Source organism: Carettochelys insculpta, chromosome 6, assembly GCF_033958435.1.
Source record: "Carettochelys insculpta isolate YL-2023 chromosome 6, ASM3395843v1, whole genome shotgun sequence".
Classification (NCBI taxonomy): Eukaryota; Metazoa; Chordata; order Testudines; family Carettochelyidae; genus Carettochelys; species Carettochelys insculpta.
In genome coordinates, this window is record NC_134142.1 from 24,818,656 (window position 1) to 24,834,054 (window position 15,399).

Genomic DNA, 15,399 nt, shown 5'->3' on the forward strand with positions numbered 1-15,399 from the left:
CCCCAGCTCGCCCTCAGGCAGGGCGCGATCAGGCTGCGCAAGGCTCCTCCACTCCGGCTCCAGGGTAAAGGTGGAGCAAGCCGCTGCACTGCAAAAAAAAGCCCAGAAAAGCCATTGCCAGCCCGCCCTGCGGCAAGGCCAGCCCGGATCTGCTGGCCGGCCGCTGGCTGACCCCAGCAGGCCGCTGAGAGGCGCTGCCCGCGCCGCAACGCCTGGCGCACTCCGAAGCGGAGAGCAGCCGCAGCATCCCCGCCCCTCGGATTCTTTGTCTCCGAGACTTACACTCCTCCCCCAGCGCTCCCACCGCCCCCGAGGAGCCGCCAATCAGCGCGCGGGCGGAGGGCTGAGTGGGAGGGGAGTTGCCCCGCCGGCTGCCGCTGATTGGCGGCTTCTCCTTCTGCATAAGGCGCCGTCCCCCCCGGCCGCGCCGCGGCATCCGAAATAGACCGGGCGAGAGCTGCATCGTGCGCCGCGAGTCCCTGAGCCGCAGCCCCAATCCCGCGCCGCCCACCCCGCATTCCGCCCCGACTACCCCCGCGGCAGGCGGGAGGAAGCCGCTGGAGCAGCAGCGCCGGTGCTCCCGGGCAGCGAGCGGGGAGCCGCGGCGGCACGCAGGGGGCCTGCAGCTGGGGCCGCGGCGAGCAGGATGGCGCTGGATTTCCTAGCGGGATGCGTTGGCGGTGAGGGGAGCGGCTGCGGCGGGCCGGTTACATAAGGGGCGGGCGGCGGGGGGAGGTCGGGCTCTTCCCCCCCGCCCCGCGGGCTGCTGGCGTGGCAGCTGCGCTCGGGCAGCGCGCTCCGCGTGGCGGGACCGTGGGCTGTGTCGGGCAGAGCTCGGGGCGATGCGCCGAGGAGGGGGTGAGTCCGCCCCCAGGAGTCGGGTTTCCTCATGCGGCGCGGCCGGGCCGCCTGCTCGGATCTGCTCACCCGCTCGCCTCGCTCCTCGGGCCCCTCTCCCCGCCCCACCACGTGCGCAGACCTGTGCTCAAGCTGCCCCGTTGGGGGCCGCCTCTTCCTGGAGCCTGGCCCGGCGCGGGCCTGCCGCATGGACGGAGCGCACAAAGGGGGGCCTCCCCCAGCTGGAGCCACGCAGCACATCCCGCTGTTGCTGCAAACGTGCTAAGGCGAGCGAGAAGCGGCTCTTTCGCACTGAAGCACTTCCTGGCAGGAAGGGGGAGCGCCACGCAGCACCGGTCTTGCCCAGGTTCCTTTATGGATGTTGGCTTTAGCAAGGAGCCTTATGCTCACCTCCCTAACCCGAGTCCTCTCTCCGCTAACTCACTGCGAAAATTCTCTGCACCTAGCTGAGGCGTCTCAGAAGTTCTTACCCCACTTCCTCTCTTCCCTGGTTCCTTAAGCTGAGAGACACCATTTCAGCTGTGCTAGTCGCCCAGCTGAAGCCAATGTACCTACTGACTGCAGTGGCTTCCGTAGGGGAAGTTTGACTGATGCACTCCCTCACTCTGCCTAGTGAAATATGAGAATGGACAGGCAAGCACTAGGAGACTGATTTATGGTGGCACAGACACAATAAAATCAACCACAAGATGCAGTCTTGATGCTACTCTGCAGTAGCAGTGCAAATGTCAACTAGCCTGAACTGTATTTAAACAATATCTAATTGTAACAGGATGACTAAGGGTAAACCTACTAATCATTATTATTTAGCCACTAGCCATTAAAGAATGTTTATCATAGAGGATTTTTTTTATACTTCAGTATGCAAATACTTTCATAGAATCATAGAACACTAGGAGCGGAAGGGGCCGTGAGAGGCAATGGAGTCTTGTCCCCTGCCCCAAATCAATCATGGAATAGGAGGACTGGAAGGAACTGCAAGAGGCCATTGACTCCAGCCCCCTGCCCTCATGGCAGGACCAAGTACTGTCTAAACCATCCCTGATAGACATCTGTCTAACCTGTTCTTAAATATCTCCAGAGATGAGATTCCACAACCTCCCTTGGCACTTCATTCCAGCATTAGACCACCCTGACAGTTAGGAACTCTTTCCTAATGTCCAACCTAAACCTCCCTTGCTGCAGTTTAAGCCCATTGCTTCTTGTAATCCTCAGAAGCCAAGAAGAAGAAGTTCTCTCCTCCTTCTGACACCCTTTTAGATACCTGAAAACTGCTATCGTGTCCCCCTCACTCTTCTCTTTTCCAAACTAAACAAGCCCCAATTCTTTCAGCCTTTCTTCATAGGTCACATGCTCTAGCCCTTTAATCATTCTTGTCACTCTTTTCTGGACCCTCTCTAATTTCTCCATCTTTCTTGAACTGCGGTGCCCAGAACTGGCCACGATACTCCAGCTGAGGCCTAACCAGCACAGAGTAGAGCAGAAGAATGACTTCTTGTGTCGTCTTCACAACGCAGGCTTTGGAATAGCACACAGAGAACCTTACCCCCAACCTTAACCTTGCTGTCTGGAGATAATCTCTTCACTTGTCTCAGTTAAGACTGAAGTGAACTCTATTAAAGAGGCCTTGTCTTAATTTTGCTGCTGCTGCTGCTGCTGCCGCCTAAAGATCACACACCAGACAAACCCATCAAAAAATCTTTCCCTTCTACACAGACATGCCTGTAGTACCACAAAATTTACCTGCTGGGGATAATGCTAGCCACAGAGTTTAACACCAAAAGGAATCATTAGATAGGAGCCAGATCACCTGACTGACACCTACCACAGAATTTCACCCTTTTTAGCCCTGTAACAGATTTGACTAAAGCATCTTTTCCAGAAAGGAATCTCTTGATTTGAAAAGGCACAAGAGATTCCACTGCTTCTCCTGGTAACTTGTTCCATATGTGGACTGTTCATAAAGCATACCTGAAGATACACACAGTGTTAACTCCTTGTTCTAGGAGTGCTGTAGTGTTAGAGTGCACGATCTAGTATTTTTTCCCCTCCCTTAAAGCAATCATAACAGCTCTTTGTCTTGTTGCAGGTGCTGCTGGGGTGCTAGTAGGACATCCATTTGATACGGTTAAGGTGGGTTGATTTTTGAACAGGTTTAATTTCCACATGGTAGGCAGAAAGTAGTGCAAAAATATTTACAAGGCAAAAAAAAAAAACCGGGTATTTCAGAAGCTTAAGCCTCACTGTCCCAAACTTGAAACAGTTTGTAAAATACTCTTAGACTTGCAGTTCCAGATTTTTAAAAGCAAATGAAAAATGTTTGAATGCAAGATTCAAACCAGTTACAGGACTGAGTTTAAACAGTTAATGTAGATTGAGGCTTGTTGTCATATAGCTGCTTATCACTAACGTTTGAAACTGCCCTTCTCTTGTAACTTAATTCTATTTTATTATTATGAGCTGGAATTTTCCTTTTAAAAAACTTCCTATTCATTTTGAAAGCATTGCTTTGTTAGTCATCATGGTCATTAGTCATACCGTTAGCAAACAACAGCATTTCCCTGTGTGAAGCAGCACTTTCACAATGTGAAGCGCTGTTTTGGGCTTGATTTCCTTTTAAGGGAGTCATTTTATCTTTGCTAGTCCAAATTGAATTTCTGATCTGAGGCAGTTCTGACAGCAGAATGTATGGTGTACAGACAGACTGATTTAGGATTCAAGTAGCTAGAGAGAGCTTATTAGACAAAATGGTAGTATGTTCAGAATTGGCTACATCTCTTGGAATGCCAGTGAGCCTTAGGCACCAAAGTGTTCAAATCACTTTTGAGAAAGGGAGTTTAGTTCCTTTGACAGCTCTATTCATAGTCTAGTTCACCAGTGAAGGCAGAATACTGTCTCCCAATAGGTGTGCCCATTACTAAATAAATATATTTTTAACTTTCTGCTACAGAGCATGCCAGGTAAAATACTGCTACTAAAGTTCAAGACAAAGCTAAATGCAATAAATAAGGGAAAAATCTGAAGGATGAGGATGTGCATCACCCAATCACACTTTTTAGCCACATGATCATCACATCAGTGACTGATCTACTGGGTAATAAGTTCCTCAGTCCAATGCAAAGTGTTATAATATTAAAACGTCACAAATCCTGAAATGTCTAACTTTGCTATTTAGCTGAATTTCACTGATTGTATTACTTGGATTTGCAACTATTTTTAAGGTTGATGCAGAGGAAAAGTACTAAGGCCCCATAACTACAAAGTTCTAATTGCACGCTTGACCTAGGTCTAGTTTAATTGACTAACATGGAACTGCTAAAATACTTAAGTTCAGATTGAGAGATGTTTGTAAATAGAATTATTGATAGGATATAATAATTAATCATGTCCTTAAGTCTGAAGGATTGATGCTCTAGTGTTGAACTTACTAGTCTAGTATGAAGAATCTGGAGAAGTGGGTCTTGCCCACAAAAGCTCGTGGCCTAAAAAATTTGTTACTCTAAGATGGACTGTATTTTAGTAGTTGTATATTTTTAAAATTAAGTATATTTACTGCTCAGTGAACAGAATTGTCTGTAGACCAAGTGTCACAACAATTCATTGGCGTATTAGTTGTTGGTTGGTTAAATCCAGGGCACCACTACTTATTTTCATACTGATAGAAGGAAATAGGCCATCCTACCTTTCCATACTGGAGAATACAATATTAAGCAGTATTTGTGTGATTAACCAGGATAATTATATAAGTGTGGCCGGGGAGAAGAATCTGTAACCAGTCTTCAAAAAGAGAACATCTGATAATACACTGTCTCTGGGGTGTTTAAGCCTAACTTGTCAGGGCTGATGAGGGTTAGATGGCTAATTGGATTGCTTGCTAAAGTATTAATGCAGTAGTTTGAAAATGGGGAAGCTGCATCAATAGAGCTAGAAGACTGCTTCCTCCTTAACACAAACCTTTTTGCCAGTGATTGTGCTTCATAAAGGCCAAAATATGGGGGGAGAGGAAGGATGGGATTGAGGGGATGGTGGAAACACATAGCATGATTTTAGAAATTAATACTTTATCCAAAACAAATCTGGAACAGAGTCTGATCACAAACATGGCATTCCTTTCCCTGGTTGTTTGTTATAATGTGTAAAATTGCTTTGTTGCTTTTAACTGCCTTTACTTTCTGAGCTAGGGGCTGTCTTCATTAACAGCAAAAGTGTTACTTTGTTGTAGATGACAGATAAGCCTCATCACTGGAGAGTTACCTAGTAAGTATAGACCAGGTGAACACTTCTGTTTCTCTCGGTCTTAATTTATTCCAAAATGTATGATTAGTTCAAACAGACAACCTTACATAATTTTCCTCTTTTAAGTTCAAACTGATGTATCCCATTACTAGTTTTCTGAATTGGAGGGAGTGGGGTATGAGTAACCCTTTCTTAATGGGAACATTAAGTAAAATCCTTCTGAAACTTTCTCTGGTGTCAGTTTCTCACCATGTGCTTAAGGTTGTGAAATTGGACCTCTAGCACACTTTCAGCGGAGATTTGTTTCATCTGCTTCTTAAATTTGGAGGGCATATGTTTAGTTTAGACCTACCTAAAATGCACCAAACTTGTACATACTAAATTTGTGGCTTTTTCCCCGCTTACTCTGTTCAACACAAATTTTCAGTCACTCGAAATAGTAAAGATGGTACATTTGGGCCTATTGGTTTAAATCACCATGAATTGTCACATGCAGGAAGGAGGGAAATAAGAATTTATCAAATTAAAGAGTATAATTTTATAGTAAAACCCCACCTGTGCACAGACTCCCATAAGCCAAATCACAATGTGAAGTTTGACACTTGTATTTGCTTCCCAAAATATCAAACGTGGCAGTGAGCCATGGATAAATTGCATTTAAAAAATATTTTCCTCCACTATGCCAGTTAACACTTGTCTGCCCTGGCTGGTTTTGACATTCAGTTACCATTTGAAAGGCAAACAGAATCCCCCTCCCTTCAGCACTAGATCTGATGTTTTTTTGCCTAGATGTACTGGCCTGAGGCTTGAGAGGTGGTACTCAGTCTTGTTCCAGTAATGCACAGCTGGGACTATAAATTGAAGTTTTATACCAAAGTTTCCAACCTGGATACAAAACAGCTTTGACAGTTTATCAGGCACACATTAACTGTAGAAAAGTCATTGGGTAATCTAAGTTCTTAAAATTTAGAATTTTTTTTTAAATTTCCAAGACCTGTATGGTTGGGACTTATAAACAAGGCAACTTGGCTTTCAGCCAGGAACTATGAAAAATACTACCAATAAAATTACTGATAACTTATTTATGATAGTGTAGTATAAAGTTTATCGGCACTGCTTGGAATAAGCTTCATTGCTCGCTTATAGCTCTGTTTGTAATAGTCCAAAACTTGGGCTGATAAACCACTCACACCGCACTATCATGTATTCAATCATCTGTAGGAAATTAAGAGGCTATTTCTTTGAATCACATTGTAAATTTAGTTAGGGTAGTTTGTAACTGTGGTCTAAAAAAATCACATTCTATACTGAAATATTTTAACTAGGTCTCTTCCCTGGAGTGTCTTGTCATAAGGCAGGCTGAAAAATCCAGTGCTTAACTAGTTTAAACAAACTTTTGGGTTTTTAAGTGACCTGTGATGCTTAGTTTGAAAATTATAATGGTCTAGTTTTTACTTGAGGAAAATACTAATGATTATTTAATTTTGAGATCAAATTTCACTTTCTTTAAAAACTATGAAATTTAAAAAAAGTCCTGATCTAAATCCTTTCCTGACCCACACATTGGCTTCTTCATAATAGATATTCTTCTGTCGCTCTGTGTCTTCCTTTGACACCAGTAGGGGTTTTAAGCAGATAGGGAGAACAGATACTGGGATCAAGAATCTACCATGCAGATTGGAAGACTACAGGTCTGAAGAATTAAACTTTTTTTAAAACCTGTTTTGTTTTGAAATTGTAGCATATTAGATGCCTTATAGGTATCCCTTCCCAAAAATGCTCACGACCCTGTAGTCTTCATAAAGCTGGAACAGTCTTTGGTTCTGGCTAGAATGACAGGCAGTGTTAGTACTGGAATGTGGCTTTTTACATGTCTGTATCTGAGCTTTAAAAAAGTTTTTGAATACAGGAAACATTTTTGGGAATGGGAGTGTTGAAATTGGAGTCTTCAAGAAGTGGCCTATAAAAACAAGTGGGGCTGGGCTGCCTTTTCAAATCCCATCCTGTCTTTCTGACCAAAAATACTGTTGTTCCAGAAAAAACTAAGGCAACTAAGAGTAAAGTATGTTAGGGAATATATATCTGAATGAGAATAAATAAAGATCACTTAGAGCACTGTAGCTTCGAAATATGCTTTAAAGCTTATTGAACACTAAAGTTAGCCCTTTTAACTAAAAATCAGGACCAGAATTTGAAGAACTTTGACTTTTAGGGAGCCCAGTTTGAGACACTCCCCCTCACTTCCTCCCTCTTAGCAGTACCTGATTTTTTTCAGCGTGTGCTGAGCACTCGCTTCAAGAAAAACCAGACCCTATTAAGGTGTCTTATGGTACCCACAAACACTACTTACTTTTTAAAGTCTTGTCTAGAGAGTTTCAAATGGTTCACCTGAGGACTGACAGTATGTCACTGGTCACCTTTCACATCTAGTTTATAGATCACTGTAAATTCTCCATTGCATCCCTAAGTGTTAACAAATATTAACATGGATGTTAAGGCAGCTTTGGTTTTTAGAGTAGGTGAAATCTGTAGCAAACGCCTCACCCTTTTGCGCTTTCAAAATGTCTATTTCCCATTTTTGTAAAAAGGACTTCAATTAATGCTTCCCCTTCCACACACCCCTAGGTTCTATCCATCTCAAAAGCAGTCAACTTGACCATCTCTCTAAAATGACTTCACATTGCCTTTTATGGCACTCTGGTATCTTAACTGTGTGCTTTGTGGAGACACTACTACAGTATACCACCATATATTAGGTACCAAGCATTAGTGTAGCAGATACATTAATTTTGTCCTACAAATACTTTCTTCTCACTGATCATTTTATAGGTGCGTCTTCAAGTCCAAAGCGTAGAGAAGCCTCTCTACCGTGGGACCTTCCACTGCTTTCAGTCCATAATTAGACATGAATCTGTAAGTAGCCAATTGCTGTTTTATATAAAGACAAATAGCTGTACTTAAGGTGATTTAGAAAAATCATAAAATGGTAGTCATTCTAGATGGGTCTTAATTGAGCTCCAGGTGGCATGTGTAAGTTTTCAGGACAGATTATTCATTTTGATCTTTACAATAGGTGAGTATTTGCATCTTTTTCACACCTAAGTATCAAAGCATTGGAACTCAATTTCTAACCATTGGACCTTGTTTATGCATTTGTCTTGAAGTCAGCAAAGTTAATACTTTGGAAATAACATGCATTTTTTAAGAAGGGAATTAATTGAAGATCTTAAAGGCTTTTGGGGGGCTCATTACTTGGACTGGCAGTCCTGAAATTGCAAACCCTATTCCCCATGTGGGGTATGGAGGAACCTTTGGGGACATATGCTTCAGGCCCAGGCCAGCCGCCTGCCCCCCACCCGAGTGGCAAGAATGGAGTATTGCGGGTTTAAACACAGCTCCTCTGCTGAGCCTGTTGTGCAGGAATAGAGGGGACGCAGGTAACTTCCATTATCCTAGGGGGAAAGCACAACAGGGAAAGTTCAGGCACTGACTTGAAGCCTTTTAAACAAGGATTAAGTGTCTTTCTAAAATAAGCTCTAATTCAACCATGAGATATTGGTATGGGCACACAAATACCTGTGTGAAATGTGGCTTGTATAATGCAGGAAATCACACCGGGTGATCATAACTGTCCTTGCAATCAGTAAGGAGATAAGAAGTCTGGTGATGTTTTTACACTTAGTCCAGCTTCACACCAGACCTTAGTCAATTGTAGATAAGTCTTGTACTTACACAACTACCATGGCTAGAACTGCATATTTACAATCAACTTACGTGGCCGTTCTCACAGAGGGAGGTCAATGGGAGAAACTCTCCATTCAACTTCCCTTACTCCTCACGATACTGATGAGAGCAGAGGTCCACCGTCAACCCCTGATAGCTTGATTTCACACATCCCTACTAAGCCCTTGAAATCAAACCCCAGATCAATCTGGACTGGATCAGTCTTCTGGGTAGTGAAGACGTACCCTTAGATGGCTTTTGGAGTTTTAATTGTTGATCGAGCTACCGCAAAACAGAAAACCATAGGGACTCTCTGCCACCAGCCACCTTGAGAAAGGTCAGAGCAATAGCAAGACTAGAGCTGCAGAGAAGAGTTTATTTTCTGTGCAGTCTTGGGAAAGCATTACCCTATTCTTAAATAGCTATTTGTTTTTAATTTTCCAGGCCTTTGGACTTTATAAAGGTATTGGGTCGCCAATGATGGGACTAACCTTCATTAATGCACTTGTGTTTGGCGTTCAGGGAAACACAATTCGTGCTCTCGGAAAAGACACTCCTCTAAACCAGTTTCTTGCAGGTTCGGCAGCAGGAGCCATTCAGTGTGTTATCTGCTGCCCTATGGAGTTAGCCAAGACAAGAATGCAGCTTCAGGGAACAGGTGAATACAATCTAAAGTCAAAGAATTACAAGAATTCGCTGGACTGCTTGGTTAAAATCTACCAAAAGGAAGGTCTGAGAGGAATCAACAGGGGCATGGTTTCCACATTCCTAAGGGAGACACCAAGCTTTGGCTTTTACTTTCTGACATACGACTCTTTGACCAGATACTTAGGCTGTGAAGTGGAGGACAGTTACATCATCCCCAAACTGTTGCTGGCTGGAGGAATGTCAGGAATTGTATCCTGGCTGTCAACTTACCCTGTGGATGTGATCAAGTCCCGGCTTCAGGCAGATGGAGTTGGAGGAGTTGTTCAATACAATGGAATTCTGGACTGTGTTAGAAAAAGTTACCATGAGGAAGGTTGGAGGGTGTTCACACGGGGCCTTACTTCCACGCTTCTCCGAGCTTTTCCAGTTAACGCAGCTACTTTTGCCACTGTCACAGTGTTCCTTATGTATATGAGATCAGAAGAGAATGTACGTGAATGTGACGCAGGTCCAGCAATTCAGCAGCCTTCAAGCCTGTGAGATCACTTCTCAGTGATCCAACACATCTGTTACATGTTTTGCTTTCTGGTGTTAATTTTATGGGCTTATTTTTGTAAACATTTTATCTGTAGAAATTGTGTAAGTTTTATCTGTATAAAGGCTGTTACTTAGGATTTCATCTCACTTCTGTAAGCAGTTAGCCTTTGTAATGATCAAAATGTGTGTAATCCAGGCATGTAGGGATCTGACATACCATACAGACAGTGCTGCTATATTGCTACCTATGGTCTGGAGAATCTTGTAGTGCCAGAAACCAGGTTCTCCTCCAATCATGTTTTGAATGACCAAGTGGATCTCAAAAGAAGCAGTCCTATAGCACACCTTAAAGACCACCTAATAAATTTGTTGGTCTTCAAGGTGCTGTAGAACTGCTTTTTTGTGACGCTACAGTGCTGATTGGCTCTCATTTAAGCACAAAAATGCTCTCTTGTATCTGACAGGGACAGCTGTAGCCTTCATAGAAGTCAGGGTTTTACCATACTGCACGTGTTAAATTACTCTTACATGTTTAAGACAGGGAGTAGCTTGCAGCTAGCCCCATCTTTCTGCTATGCTTTTGCACATTTGTTATTTAAGTAACTAGCTCAATTTATCAGCTTATTAAAACTTGATCTGTTCCCTCTCACTTCCTTCTATACACAGAATCAGTGTGCTTAAAAGGTGTTTTTTGAACCCCACCTTCATTTGTTTCCTTAAATTGCAGCGTTAAGCAGGCTCAACGCAAGTGAGGGGGGTGGCATGGTTTGCTTTTGCCTTCAGCTTTCATTTGTGTGTGTGTGTGCATGGAATGTGTTAAGTAGCTTAGCACCAGCAGCTTCCTTTCTTCTGGAGAGTTATGTAAGGATGTGTCACTGCTCACCCTTCTCAGAACAGGCATTTTGGCTGCCTGACAGGTAACATGGTCCTTTCTTTGGTGCTGAAAAAATTAGATAGTTGGATCACTTATAGTGGTAAAAAAAAAGTGGAGGTTCCATATGCTACTGTGGAGCAATAGACAGGAGGATGTTAGACACTTCACCATAAGAAAGGAGATGAGGATTTGATCTGAAGTTTTTAATTACTACACCATCCTGACTTAAGGTGGGCATGTGGTTATAGCACGTTGGAAAAAGGCTTCTGGGAAACCTTTAACATTCATTAGCTGTAATATCTGTAGAAGTGTGCTTTGAGGGATTACTTTAATAGCATTAAAGTTATTAAAATTGGGCATAAGGACCAGGTTTGTCTGGCAGCTGCACATGGAGGGGAAAGAGACACGTTAAAAGCATCAGGCTTCCTCAGTGAACATTGAACATGCTATGCTTCTGCTGGGGCCAGGTGCAATATGTGTTTGTACTTTTTCAAAAAAAAGTTCAGTTCAGGGCATTTTGTACTGTAACAATACATTTGAGAAACCTGTAAAGCTGGTAGGTCTCTCTATACCTTGGAGGTATGTTGGATGTTTTGGTGCCTACTTGCACTGAGATTCAAACAATGTGAAATGTGGCTAAGCTGTATGTATATGCACAGTTCTGAGAAAAGCCACAGACACCTTTGTATAGTTCTGTAATATACACTTAAGGATAAAAATTTAAAAAAAAAAAATGGACTTCACTCGTGCTCTTTCTATAACTAGAGGCTGACCCTGTGTTAACACTGCAGTATTTAAACACTTTTTTTAATGAGTCATACCTAGCTTCCCAAAGAAGTAGGTTTTGGTTTGGTGTGTTTTGTTTTGTTTTTTAAATCAGAAGGAAGTTTACATGCACCCTGCTTCCTATAGCCCATTACTATAACTTTTGCCAAATTTTCAACTGTTTCACACTTCACCAACAAAACACTTTGGCTGTGTCTAGACCACATTCCCCCTTCACAGGCAGAATGCAAGTGAAGCACTGATTTATAAATCTTGCCCTTCATTTGCATAATCTTGGGCAATTGCATTTCCAGAAAAGGCTTTTCCAAAAACAAAACAGCTAGGTAGAGGGGATTCCTTCAGAAAAAACCCTGTTTTCACAAGATCCCCTTCCTAATTTGATTTCCAGATTCCAGAGGTGAATTGTGCTTTTTTTGGGGAGGGAGGACTGGTTTTTTCTAATAAAGCAAACTGACATGGAAGAAACAGACCAAGAATCTGGAAAAGCCACCTTCAGTCACCTTTTCCTAAGTATCAAGCAATCCTGTACCACCTTACAAACTAACATTCATTAAGTCACAAGCTTTTGTGGGTAAGACCTACTGTATTCATCTGAAGAAGGGGGTCTTGTCCAAAAATGGTAGTCAGTGCAGGCCGCCTTAGATAAGTAATAAAAATGCTTTGCAAGACTTGTGCATGCTGCTTTACAGCCAAGGTTTCTACTTTGAGTAGTGTGACCTAAAATTAGAGTGAAAAGCCATACCAAACTGCATGGAAAAGAAGTGAGAAAGGGGAGGGCAGTAGCAGACAAAAGAAAAGGAATGCAGTCCCAGTGAGGGAATTGCTCCCCTAGAACAGGTTTGAATAAAAAAAATCTGTTCAAATTTCTCATGTAAACCAGGTTGTTTCTCCTGGCTCCTCATCACATGTAGTGTTACTATTCAGCTCTTTCAAAGACTGGTGAAAAGATGCAGTTTACCACTCCCAAGGATATACTAAAGCCCCTGAAAAGGCTCTGGCAGGCAGAATGTTTGAGACCCCTGGTACCCTAGTAGTATAATTTTGGCATTATAGAAACCCACTGGGGGAACTCATTAAGAACTTCTGAGGTATGAGGGTTTTAATATTAGGAACAGCTTGTGACACTGAAAATTTAGAAGTAACATTTTCTTCCAAAAAGGGATTCTTTTCCCTTAACAATTCTTAGTTTGACATGTTATTTAATCACTTAAGCCTACCCTCACTTCAGTTAGACACCAGCAGCTCCTCCAGCATGGCTGTATAGACCCAAAGAGATGTAGCTGTGTGGAAGAGCAGAAGATGGTACAGTTGTATGGGAATTGCTGTTAGAAAAGTGCAGACCACAGGGCTGCCCACTCTGTTTTGATTCTGGAGAGCTCAGCAGCTCAGAAATCTGTCCAGTACTGTAGAACAGACCCACACTCCCTGCCTGTCATGTGGGATGGGTGGAAGGGGTGGGTTCATGCAAGGTCATCATGTCCCCCCCATGAGTCATCTGTCCAGACTGCTTGAGAACCTACACGTGGTGGGACTGTGGTCTTATGAAACTGAAAATTCACACATTTTGATGTTTTGGGCCCTTAATCTGTACTGCTTTACAGAATGCATTGGTATTAAAGGGTTATAGAGTGGCTTGTGACAGGCTGGCAGTTTCCTCCCTGACTCACAACCCTTGTTAATGCTGAGAAAAAGAGCTAAGGGCATTCTGGTAACTCACTGAGTCCAGTCTAAACTCAAAAGAGGAGGTGTATTTAGAAAGCATGTTAGCTAACCCATTAACCAAGTAAGTTATTTTAACACTTTGCCTACACTGTGGTAAGTGGAATAGTAGCAGAGAGATAGCCATGCTAGTCTATATACTATCAAAACAAAAACACAGTCCAGTAGCACAAACAAAATAATTTATTAGGTTATGAGCTTTCGTGGGACAGACCCACTTCAGACCACAGCCATACCAGAACAGACTCAATAGTTAAGACACAGAGACTCAAAAATAGTAATCAAGGTTGACAAATTAGAAAAATATGATCAAGGTGAGCAAATCAGAGAGCAGAGGGACAGAAGCAGGGGGGTATGCTCTTTTGCATACTTGGCTTTATCTAATTCTTGACTACCCCCGCCCCTTCAGCTCCTCTGCTCTCTGATTTGCTCACCTTGATCATATTTTTCTGATTTGTCAACCTTGATTACTATTTTTGGTTCTCTGTACCTTAAATATTGAATCTGTTCTGGTAAGGCTATGATCTGAAGAAGTGGGTCTGTCCCACAAAAGCTCGTCGCTGAAGAAATTATTTTGTTTGAAGTGCTACTGGACTGCTTTTTTGTTTTGACTGTGGTAAGTGGTTTGTGATCAACAAGCATTAGCTAATTGTGTGGTAAACACACACCTCGTTCTCCTAGGTATTGAAGCAGGAAGCCTCAGTAAGATACAAGGGAGACTGGATCTTTAGATGAGATTTTTGCTGACTTAAAGCCGTGGTTTTAAGAGAGCAAAGCCCTCAGAAAATGCTTGAGATTATTAAATTATACATGTTTTGGTTGACAAAACTAGTCTATCAAGAGGACCTAGAAAACAGGTGGGCAAGATAAAAGCCCATGTCTGGATCTGGCCTGCCAAGGCACCAGCTCCAGCCCACAGGCCCCCCTCAGGTATCCAACAGCAAGTCACTTCTTTAAGCAGCTTCCTGCTCCATCTATTTCTCTGCTCTGGGGGGCGGGGGGGGGGAGGCGGCTTTGCACGTTGCTCCCAGCCCTTTGCAAGACACCTCAGCTCCCATTGGCCACCAAACAGGAGCTGCTTGAGGTAAGTGACTCCCACCCCCACCCGCTGCTCCAGCCCCAAGCTCCCTGCTACACCTTAACTCTATCAGAACATAACAGGCATACTGGGTCAGACCATAGGTCCATCAAAGCCCAGTGTCCTGTCTTCTGACAGCGGCCAATGCCAGGTGCCCCAGAGAGCATGAACAGAACAGGCAATCATCAAGTGATCAATTCCCTGATGCCCATTTCTAGCCATTGGTGGACCTATCCTCCATGAATTTATCTAGTTCTTTTTTAAACTCTACTGTAGTCTTGGCCTTCACAACATCCTCCAGCAAGGAGCTCCAAAGGTTAACTGTGCATTGTATGAAAATATATTTCCAATTGTTTGTTTTAAACCTGCTGCCCATTAATTTCATTTAGTGACCCCCAGTTCTTGTGCTGTGAGGAGTAAACATTTCCTTATTTACTCTCTCCAGTCATGATTTTGTACCTCTGTCATATCCACCCTTAATCATCTTTTTTCCAAGCTAAAAAGTCCCAGTCTTATCAGATGTTCAATAAACGTAATAATTTTTGTTGCCCTTTTCTGAACCTTTTCCAATTCCAATATTTTTTTTTTTTTTTTTTTTTTTTTTTTTGAGATGGGATGACCACAGTTGCAGTATTTCATATGTGGACGTACCATGGATTTATATAGAGGTAATATGACATTGTGTTATCTATTCCTTTCTTAATGATTCCCAATATTTTGTTAGCTTTTTTGACTGCTGCTGCACATTGAGTGGATGTTTTCAGAGAGCTATCCACAATGACTCCAAGATCTCTGTCTTGAGTGGAAACAGCTAAGTTAGACCCCATCGTTTTATATGTATAGTTGGGGTTATATTTTTCCAATCTGCATTACTTTGCATTTATCAACATTGAATTTCATCTGCCATTTTGTTGCCCAATCACCCAATTTATTAAGATCC

The 15,399-nt window shown here is 42.9% G+C and overlaps 1 protein-coding gene across 1 annotated transcript; it reads left to right on the forward strand.

Annotated features, from left to right (window-relative positions):
- Nucleotides 1-462: 462 nt before the first annotated feature.
- SLC25A29 (solute carrier family 25 member 29) lies at nt 463-11,613 on the forward strand. Its single transcript, XM_074996517.1, has 4 exons — nt 463-680; nt 2,948-2,991; nt 7,924-8,007; nt 9,262-11,613. The coding sequence occupies exons 1-4, from the start codon at nt 647-649 to the stop codon at nt 10,003-10,005; spliced, it is 906 nt and encodes a 301-aa protein (XP_074852618.1). The 5' UTR covers nt 463-646; the 3' UTR covers nt 10,006-11,613.
- Nucleotides 11,614-15,399: the final 3,786 nt, after the last annotated feature.